Source organism: Cotesia typhae, unplaced genomic scaffold (genome assembly GCF_013202065.1).
Source record: "Cotesia typhae breed Kobodo isofemale line unplaced genomic scaffold, CoteBio_Ctyphae scaffold_13, whole genome shotgun sequence".
Lineage (NCBI taxonomy): Eukaryota > Metazoa > Arthropoda > Insecta > Hymenoptera > Braconidae > Cotesia > Cotesia typhae.
In genome coordinates this window covers 36,778-48,323 of record NW_027423774.1, presented here as the reverse complement: position 1 = coordinate 48,323, position 11,546 = coordinate 36,778, and the positions used below count along the sequence as shown (strand labels likewise).

General features: G+C 30.5%; 2 protein-coding genes across 2 annotated transcripts; one reads left to right on the top strand and one right to left on the bottom strand.

The window, feature by feature from the left end:
* Positions 1 to 1,530: 1,530 nt before the first annotated feature.
* Positions 1,531 to 3,493, top strand: LOC141534605 (uncharacterized). The gene is made up of 2 exons (XM_074254042.1): positions 1,531 to 1,917; positions 2,209 to 3,493. The coding sequence occupies exons 1-2, from the start codon at positions 1,873 to 1,875 to the stop codon at positions 2,644 to 2,646; spliced, it is 483 nt and encodes a 160-aa protein (XP_074110143.1). The 5' UTR covers positions 1,531 to 1,872; the 3' UTR covers positions 2,647 to 3,493.
* Positions 3,494 to 4,659: 1,166 nt separating this feature from the next.
* Positions 4,660 to 8,905, bottom strand: Hey (Hairy/E(spl)-related with YRPW motif). Its single transcript, XM_074254718.1, has 3 exons — positions 8,343 to 8,905; positions 7,267 to 7,481; positions 4,660 to 5,166 (listed from the first exon to the last, which is right to left on the bottom strand). Exons 1-3 carry the CDS (start codon positions 8,903 to 8,905, stop codon positions 4,769 to 4,771), a joined length of 1,176 nt encoding a protein of 391 aa, XP_074110819.1. The 3' UTR covers positions 4,660 to 4,768.
* Positions 8,906 to 11,546: the final 2,641 nt, after the last annotated feature.

Sequence of the window (11,546 nt, the reverse complement as noted above, 5' to 3'; positions counted from 1 at the left end):
TTTTTTTTTTTTTTTCAGGGTAATAATATTTTGATTGATTGTATAACTTATATAATATTTTGTAATATAACCAGCATCATGATTATATGGTGTTCTGTGCATAATTTATTAGCTTGCGTACTAACAGGGGTATGAACCAAGAAAACTATAAGTGAAATTAAACAAGGATATGGATCTTTATGGGATATGGGAATAGATGAAACACCAATCTATCGGATGAAAATTTAGGACTCGATCAATCTCATGCTAATCCAATATACCATGCAATTTCATCTTTTTGAGCGAGTGAGCGAGTGAGCAGTATAGTCGCGAGGCAGTTCGATGCGCACATCATCGGACCCAAGGGACACGTCAGGACAATTCGTTCTACATTTACTGGCTCAGCTCTGATCAGACCACAATCTTTTATTTACCCCTCGATTAATCCCACACCCCTCTCTGCCTCGGCTATTTTTTAATATACTTTACTTTTTACTTTTTTGCAATATCGGTGGCGATAAAAATTAAGTTGTCATTTTTATAAATCAAAATTTTTAATAAAAAATCCAATGAAAAATTAATTTATTTATAATTTTAAAGAATTTTGGCCAACGTAATCAAAAAACTATTAATAAAAGACGTCATCCAATTGTGTGTATGAACGTCATTTCTATAGTAAGATAAGCTACGGTTTGTTTATCGTTTCATTATTATAATAATATAAAATAACATCAATATTTAATCAATCACTTAAAATTATTACCGACTTGTTGATTTAAACTTTAATTTTATACTTGTGACGGAGGCAGATGACGCTAAAGACTTTTAGCATTAATTGAGTTACTTTTTAATTTAGACCGACTTAACCACCCACATACCCTGCTTGGTCTCTCACAAAAATACGGGTTATAAAATTTTCACCATCAGGAACTAGACGAATATGAACAAAATAATACACTCTTTTTTATCCTCTATTCGCCTCTATTCGCCTCTATTCCTCCATTATTTCTATAAACTTTAAATTACTCCTCGGTGTTTTACGAGCTTGCAGGCTCGACTTTCATTTCGGAATATACACGAGCTTCAATTAAACTTTGTCTTTTTAAAATAAAAAAAAAGTTCGGAAACTCTAGTTGAGTATATAATATATAAAAAAAAATAAAAAAAAAACAAAGCTCTTAATTGCAGGACGGTGTATTTAATTATTCTCGTTCTCCATCAAATAAATTTAATATTAAGTAGTATTAATTGTATAATATTGCATATTACACATTTTATATTTAATATAAATAAATATTTATTCATCTGACTGAATCTAAAAAATTAATTATCTGAAATATAGCAATATTTGTTGAATTTATACTTACAATTAAAGATATTAAAATGAAAAGGTTGATATAATAAAAGATATAGCATATATCCCTACCCTTAGACAGTGACCCGAGTCAGGGGTTACCGCGCCTGGCTTTTCTGATAAGCGGGAGTCGGTTCAACCTCGAGGTTATAAATAGGAGCCTCGGTTAGCTAAGAGCCAGCATTACGACGTCGGGCGTCGCGACACTCGCATCACATTTATATCTCCATTCAAATTTATTTATCTTATTTGGTTGGTATATTGATTCGCGCCCTACATCCTCCATAACGAACTCAACGACTTTTGTTTACTAGTTTGAACTGACAGTCGGCCCTCCCGCTCCACAAAATTCTACTCTACTCTAATACTCTAATATAGAAGGTATAACAGTGAGTTAGTTTTACTTTTTCCGTGTAACTAAAACTTTCCGGGAGGGAAAAGAGAAAGAAACTCTGAGAAAAAAAAAAAAAAAAAAAAAAAAAAAAAAGGCGAGTTCCTAGTAGTCGCTATACTCGTCACGGGATCGATAAACCAGGAGAATGTTCAAGAAAGCGCTTACTGAATCCGGAAGGAGGATCTTGAAGGTAAAAAATTAACATAATAATGGATAAGGGTATTTTTTTTATTTTAAACGAATTAACACAAAAAAAATTGAATTTATTTATTTTTATTAATACTGAAAGAAATTTAACAGTTAGAATTTTTTTAATTAATTAAAAAAGTTATTGTGATACATTGTAGAATGAAAATTTGAAATTTGATATAATTTTATCAAAGCTTATAAACAATTACTGGAATAAAAATTAATTTATAGCGACTATTTAAATAAAAAACGCAATATAAATTTTTTTTGAAAATAAAATTTTATTTTTTAGGCAATAAAAAAATTATCAACAAAAAGCCGAGTGGTTACAAAGTCCCAGCAAAAGCAACCAACGTTAATAAGCCAAAAATTAAAAAAAAAAACCAATAAAAATAATATAAACAACAACAGCAACAGCAACAACAACAGCAATTACACTTACACTAATATCACTAATAACAATTACAACAATTACAACAATTACAACAATTACAATAATCAAGTGGGATGCGAACTGGTGACGGCAGGAGTAACGAGGTGGACGGTGACATACATCGAGCCCGAGGTCACCTCATTGTCCTGGTCCCTCTCTTCCTTGGACACTCGTAGCATTGATACGTATGTAACCTACATAATGGAGGGCCTGGACGAATGTAATTCCATGTGCTGTTATTGCATCGAGCACGAGAATCAAAAAAACGAAAACCGAGAGAACGAGATGATTATTTAACCAAAATTTATAAGGAAATTATTTGTACGAAAATTTTTTAATTATTCTTCCCTATCATAATTTATTAATTATAATAAGTATCACTAGATTTATATTTTATATATTATTAATCATAAGATATAATTATTATTATTATTTGTTGTTATGCTATACAACATTATTCACAGACTGATTAAAAAATTAACTCGAGTAATAAATCATTTATCATTTAAAATCAGAGTAAATTCTTAAATTATTTTCTCAAATAAAGTTAATTTTTTAATCGAATTGCTACATTGAATCTTTAAATTATTTGCCTATAGATGTCCAACGAAAACAAAGAGAAACAATTAAAATTTTTTGATTTTATTTTGCTCAATGCCTGTTTGTTTGGCATAAAACTTAAGCAATAATTTATCAACTATGAGATTTTACTACTTACTTAAATATCAATATAATTAATATATATTTATATTAGTGTATGGGATGGTATATGTAAATTTATGACGTCAATGAAAATTTATTTTTAAACATTGACATAGTCACTCTGCGGAACTACCTATATATATTTATCTGGATGTGACGTAGATTGGGGATAAAGAAAAGTTTTATTTAAATTAGAAAGGATTTTAAATATCAACGACGTAAAATGTGAATTTATTGTAAATATTATCTATTGTAAATGGCTTTACCATTTTTTATTTTATTATTTATTAAATTACAAGTAGATATTTGTATCTGAATTTAAATATAAATATCTGTATATCATTAAAGTCTTAAAACTGTATGACAAATTATATGATATATAAGTTATTTTATATTACGGCTGTGAAAGTTTACAAGGAGCACCAATAAAATATATAATAAATCTTCCATTTACTTTTGTCTCCACTTTTATTAACTTTTTTTTTTTTTTTTCCCTCAAAAAATTAATTCATTTTTTTACTTTGATCAATTATTTCTTCAGTTTAAATTGTCTAGAATAATAATATAGAATAATCGATGCACAATTTCAAGCATTTTAAAAAAGTCAGCCAATTATAAACTTAAAAAAAAAAATATTCTTTGTGTCAAATACTCCGAAAGCCACGAAATGAGGTAATTAAAAAAAAAAAAAAAATAACGTCAAAATGTAAATGTAAAATTAACCAACAAATGTAATGAAGGGACGGATAATGGACACGTGGCTACGAGGAGAATATTAAAGCAAATTGGGCGGGTTGTGTGAAGAAGAAAAAGACGCCGATGGGGGTGCAAAAGACTTTACTCAGTTGCTCGATAATTGGAACCGGTTTACTCAATGTATCTACATTTATTATTTACTTATTTTTTTATTTTTTTTTTCACTAAAAACTAACCCCGTAAATTTTATTTCTATTCTATATTTATAAGGCCATTACTTTCCAGCTTTGCGGATTATTATTCCAAACAAGGTGGAACGCTAAAAAAATATAGAGCCAGAAACGCGGAATAATAGAGAAAAAACTGAATGGAGTATAAAGGGGTAATTTAACATGAGAAAAGAATAAAAATAAATAGACTTTTGCCTGAAAAAATGGTATATACACTGTACCAGGTCAACTGAAATTTCATTATATTATATTAAATTTTATTTTTCAATTATTAAAAATACAATTTAGTTTTTATTACTATTTCAACCCATATTGCGAAAAATATCTCACACATAACTATTATTATTATTATTATTATTATTATTATTATTATTATTATTATTATTATTATTATTATTATTATTATTATTATTATTATTATTATTATTATTATTATTATTATTATTATTATTATTATTATTATTATTATTATTATTATTATTATTATTATTATAAATATATTTAAAATGGCACTTATTTATACTAAATATATTGTTTATCTGAATAATTGCGAGACAAAAAAAAAAAATATTTACAAATTATTATTAACACTGTACAGAGTCTCGATAGATAAATAAATAAATAAATAAATAAATTTAAAAAAAAAAAAAAAAAAAAAAAAAAAATTATAATAAATCTGGACACTTAGGTACAATTTAATGACTATCAAAAGTATTATCACTCTTTATGAAAATATAAATAATTATGTACAATTGTTGGTTGATATTTAATAATTATTGTTTTTGTTGTTGTTAATAAGCTAATTCAGCACCCCAAGGACGATAGGGCTTGCCGTGCTGCTGCTGAGGATACTGACCGGGATATTGTCCCCAGCCGAGAGCCCCCCCACCGATAAGCGGAGGAACTCCTCCAGCACCTGGTGGCATTCCATTACCCCCAGTCATTCCTTCGTAATTACCGGGGGTGGATGCCGCAGTGATTGAACCGCTAGGTGGAATCGATGATGTATTACTGGGCGGGTGTTCCCGATGAAAACTCTGTAGATGGGACAACAAACGCAATCTCAGAGGATCCCGCTCGTCTAACCCTTCCATTGTCACCAGATAACGCCCGACTTCCGCTGCACACTCACCCCAACCCACTGCGTGGTAATCCATTGCTAATTTTGTCGTGTCGTATCCTTCTGGTCCTTAAATTTATAAATTACTTTATTAGTTAAATTAGAAAAATTTGAAAAAATTAAATTAAATTAGAGGTGGGCATTTAACAGGCTACGAAAATCCCTAAAGATTATGCACTAGATTTTCACAGCCCAAAGGCTATCTATATAATAGCCACGGCTCAAATTTATTTTATTTTATTTTTTTCGTATTTCTATTGACTGTCATATGGACGAGAAACGAGGGCCTATCTATAGTATATATAATATATTTTATGTATGAGTGTTTACGTCAACTAATATGTCTGGTTGGGGTCGATGGGGGTCTAAACGTTTCCCACGCTATACTACCTGTCCCATTTGCCGGCTGCATCACACTCCATTTGTATTTGAGAATTACAACCAAAACTCGGTTCAGTATAAGCCCATCCTAATCAACCCTAAACATCAGCCTTGTGAGAAATTTTTCTTTCGCTTTTCATCGCTCATCATCCCTCCATAATTTTACTATGAATCGTCACAATGATACTTTATTTTATAATTTAATCTGTTTTTTTTTTTTTTTTTTTTTTTTTTTTTTTTTTCTCCATATCTTTTTATTTTAGAAAAATTTATTATCTATTAAAACATAAATTTCTATAATTAAAAATTTTCTTATTGTTATTAAAAAAATAATATAGATTTATTTTTCTGTGACTAATTAAAGTAAGTGGCTAACGGGGTGCGTGTGTATAAAATAAATAAAAATAAAAATTTATAAAAATGATTACGAGTGTAAGGAATGGATCTGTAGTGGTGGTTTCCCACAGAGCGGGCTGCATCTGCCTTGCACAGAGTGCCACCTCTGCACTAACACCAAATACTTGACTAATTTTAAGAGTTCAGGGGTGCCTGAAATTTATATATGTATAATATATACATAAAAAGTACAAGTGAGAGAGCTCCTACCCTGTTTTTATTTTTTCCGCTCTTGTTCCACCCATTGAGCGAATGTAATGGCCCACTCGTACCATTCGGACAGTCCCTTCCATACTTGCTCGCAGATGCTTACACACCATACATGTATAATACATAATATATAAAACATCTATGTATAGTATGAAATTCGTGGGAACGTCACTCGGAAGAGTTGTTGACTTCCTTCTCGCTTCCCACAGGATCTCAAATATACACATACACAGACACACATATATAATAATATATCTATCTATTACTATAACTAAACATAAAATATAACCAGAAATCTTGAGGCTCATGTTCACCATTGCTATACGTAATTTATAGATGTATATTTATATTTATATATATGCTTAAGGTGCTACCACCAGCACCTGCTTATTTTCTGTGCTTTTAATTCTTTAGGACCGCCAACTTTCTGGTGCATACTTTTGCTAATACTCAATAGAAATTCTAATTCGTGAGATAAAATTAGTATTCTACTCAATTATTAAAAACAGTAACAGTAAAATTACAAAAAAAAAAAAAAAAAAAAAAAAAAAAAAATAAGCAGTTGTTGTTATTGTAAACAGATGGCAATACGGTTAAGGGAAATGAAAAAATTACAGTTACAGTCTTTCACAATTTGGTGTCTCTCAAAAAATCCGTACGCGGTCAACAGGTGTCTTCCGGGCGAGCAAAACACTCTCGATATCTGTGTAATATTACTTTACACTGGTGTAATGTATGGTAAAGGTAAAAAGGATAATAATAATAATAATAATAATAATAATAATAATAATAATAATAATAATAATAATAATAATAATAATAATAATAATAATAATAATAGTAATAATAGAAGAGCTCTGAATTGTCATTCATTCATTTAATTTAAAATATTTCGGGACTCATTGATATCATCCGGGCATTCATCACTTTTCACTATACATGGGTATAAATTTTAAAGAGCACTTCCTTCACGTCCTTGACGAGATCCGTTATGCAAGGATATTCCTTACAGAAATTTTTTTATATAATGTAATAAAATAAAATAACTGTACAGAAGGAGGTAAGAAAAATTAAAAAACTGATAAAAGTAGGATTTTTTATGTTATTTAATTCTTCTATCAGTGCTATTGATTGAAACTATATATAGTATATTTTTTATTTTTATAATAATATAATATTCACCTTTATTCCTCAAGGTTCTCAAATGTTCAACAGTTAGCTGGAGAATTTCAGCCTTCTCGAGTTTTCCCGAGTGAGGATCTCTTGCGGCCGCGGGTACCAATCGTCTTAATTCTCCAAGAGACGCATTTATTCTGTCACGTCGCTTTTTTTCAATCATTCCACGTCGTCGTTTGCGGGATGTGTGCTGACAAGAATCACCTCCAGGCGAATTACACCTATAATTATTATTATTTAATTTATAATTGAAACATTCAAACAAATAAATTAACAAGGGAAACTATAACTAAAAATCTTTCTCTTAATTATTGACATTTTACAACAATGCCAACTTGATTGCCCGTTGTGTATCCATAAACCCAACCACAAATATGTAAATTACATGAATATTCATATTTTAATTCCCAAGCTAAAATATATACGTATAATACTTAATACTTGTATGTATAATTCACAACAAAATAATTGCCTTCCATTGTATATATACCTTTTAATAAAATTCTTTTGTATCTTAAATTGATATTTAATCATTTTTCCGCTTAATATTTAGCTAACTTTATTTTTAAAAATTCTTTTATATTTTTTAATAATTAATTTATCGTTATCATTAAAAATAGTAGCCTAAATTGACCTTGGTTTTAATTTTTTATTCTTTTTCTTTTTGTCAATCGAACTATCAACCATATATCACCAATTTAATTCAAAGAAACAAACAATTATTAACTCATATATATATATATATATATATATATATATATATATATATATATATATATATATATATATATATATATATATATATATATATATATAGTTTTTATAAGGCAATTACTTCAATCTTTATTGTCTGTAATTAAGAGACTGTTTTTGGAAATTTTCCATTAATAATTATAATTTTTATCATATTTATTAAAATAAAAATCTATTTTTGTGAAGAAAGTCAACAATTTTGATTTCTAAACTGATAAAAAATTCATTTCACTTAAGATATAAAATTATTTAATTTTAAATAATTAAAACTATAGATTTAGTGAATAAAATATAATGATTTGGTTTTTAAAATAAAAATAATAACTCACGGTTCTTTTCCACTTTCTTCCGAAAAAACATCATCACAATCAGAGTCACTTAAAGTCCTTTTTAAATTCCTCTGCTGTTGCTGCTGAAGTCCTTGCTGTTGGTCCCGACTTCTCAACTCGGGCCCGTCAATCTTAAGCTCTTGGAGTTCATGACTGGGCCTCAGCTCAGTCAACTCGTGGTGACTTTGCTGAGTATGTCTCATAGAAGACATGTCTTGATGATGCCCTTGCACATTCAAGTCATGCCTGATATCCTGTCTAAGATGTAAGTCACTTCTAAGCATCTCCTGGTGCCTTAATTCGGGCCTCAGGTGAGAAGAATCAGGTCTCATGTCGTGGCGCATGTCATGCTGACTTTGATAACCGTGGTGCGAGGGAGGAAGAGGAAGAGGAGGAGGAGGAGGAGGAGGAGGAGGAGGAGGAGGTGGTGGAGGAGGATAAGTAGGATAATAGTGGTGACTTGTTGCAGGTATATGGTGACTTGGTCCCATTGTGCTCGTTGATATTTCTGATGACAGCAGTGTACTGTTGTCATCTGATCTTGCTACCACGACACGCCACATTTTTAAAAAATTTATTTTCACTTAATTAAAACTTTGAAAATGATATTGTTTTTTTTTTTTTTTTTTTTTTTTTTTTTAACACAATTTAAAAAAAAAAATGGAAGCACTTGCCCGAGGCACTTTGTAAATAAAAAGTTTTAACAAGTTTTCAATATAAATAAAAAAAATGTAGATTTGGAGCTGGATCATAAGACCTGATCAGGCCAAGTCGAAGAAGAACTCTGAACTACGTGCGGACTGGTCGCGTGGCGGCAAACGTATGTCGTGTGCGGGAGGACGAGCACGACACACGACCTAACCTACGGTCGCGAGAACGAGGAAGGGAAAATGCGTACGCTCGCCACGTGGTCCTCGTGGAGGGGATTCTCCTGATCTGTGCTACATATTATATGCTGTATATATGCATTATATGTGTGCCAGTACGCACAGTAATACTATACGATAAACTGAGATACATGATACACTATACAGTACATATATAATAAATAATAACACGCGGTGCTTTCTGAATACTCTACTCCTCTACTCTTCGATAGGGGACTAAATAGTAAGTGTGCGTTAGTGTATCTCAACGAATTACGGTCTTACGATACGCTCTGACTGAATGTGTGTGTGTGTGTGTGTGTGTGTGTGTGTGTGTGTGTGTGTGTGTGTGTGTGTGTGTGTGTGTGTGTGTGTGTGTGTGTGTGTGTGTCTGCGTCTCTAGTATATGGACTATGGAGAAGTAGAAAGGGAGGGGAGGGAAAGCCGAGTTGCGGGTAGTGAGTAGTCAACAGTGGTAGGGGATTGGGGATAACCATTCGTGGGAACGCGTGTCATAATTGTTGATAGGGAATGAAATGCCATTTTCACATAAATAAATCTCATTCTTTTAAAAAAATAACATTATATTTATCTTTTCTTTCTTAATTCTTAATATATAAGGTACGAGAAAATTTATTTTAAAACGAAAATTAAATTTTAAGGAATCACCAAAAGTTATCAAGTTTTTTCCTCCGAGGATCTGATGAAACAAAAAATTTACTTTTCTTTCACATCATCAATCTTTAATAAATTTAATTTTTATCACCAATATTTAAAGATAACAAATAAAACAAAATATTATCGAGGGAATAATTTAGCATAAAAACAAAACCTCAATGCAAAATAATAATAGTAGCGGTAGTTATAATAATAAATTGACACGTGACTGGACAAGGTGGTTGAAAGCGGCGAACGGCCAACAGTAAAGAATTCAATATATTCTACTGTGCTAAATATCAAGTAAAAGTGATCTTGAATATCATACCGTGCAAGAAGGTTAATATAGATTTTTATTATATAGAGGATTGACGGTCCTTGGAGTGCTGTACGCGAACTCTGTTTTAGCTCGAGATTAGATCGAGAAATAAAGAAAGATACTGTAAAATAAAGAAAATAGAGAATAGCCACTACACCGCCGTAAAATCACTCTCGCACGGTCAACATCGCGTTCAAGTGATTTTACTGGTCTCCAATTATATGTATATGTATAATGATACAATGCATAGTGTAGATGTGCGTAGGTCGCGTACATTGGTGAAGTGAGGGTTGAGAAAATAAGGGACGATTGAGAGGGTGGGCTCTATCAAATTCACACAGGAATTGGTTGCAGCACGCGCTCACACGATTATCCTCCAGTCCTGGGAACTTTGCTGACTAATCGGTTAACTTTTCATCATATTGGGGGTGAATTTTTTTATTTTAATTTTAATTTTATTTTCTTTTATGTTTATTATATCTCCACTGCAAACAGCTAATAATTTATATCCTTAAGATTTTCAATTATATTTACATACAAGAGTCTAATAAGATTTTTTTTTTTTTTTCATCAATAATTAAATCATTGAGTGAAATTTTTTTTAATTCATTATCATTATTATTTTTCAACTTTCCTTTCTTTAATAATCGTCGTGAGTTTTTTTCTTTTTTTAACAATTTTCTGTTCGTATTTCTCTTGGTAATGATTTTAATTAAACGGAAAGTAAATGGAAAAAAATATAACCGAGTAAAGTAAGAGAAAATAAAAAAGATGAAATGAGTCAGGTATTTTTGGTGAAAAATCAACTAGCGCAGATGTTCTTTTTTTACTACGGTGAATCTTGTGTATATCTAAGACTGGTTTGAAAAGCCCATCTTTCGGATTCGTATATGTAAATATGTATATATATATATATATATATATATATATATATATATATATATATATATATATATATATATATATATATATATATATATACACCTTTATTCTCTATATGACCGTATATGATGAGAGAAAGAGAAACGGAGTAAAGAGACGGCGTCTGTGGGAACGAATAGAACGGCGTTTGAAATAAAAAAGTAAAAAGTGCAAAGGGGAGAGACGAAGAGATTGAAAAGGACAAAGTGAGACGGATAATTGAACATATGACTCCTATCCTTTATATCTGTATATCTGTGTAGTCACAGCCTCACTTTCTTCATTTTTAGTTTCATCTCTTTGTCACTCTTTAAAATTGCATAATGGACTGCAGACTCAGACTAGTATTTGCAGCACACTAATCGCTGATGTGTACTCTATATACCCACCCGGTCAGAGATAGTAGATACCGACAGAAATTTTGATAAGGGGATCAAGAAT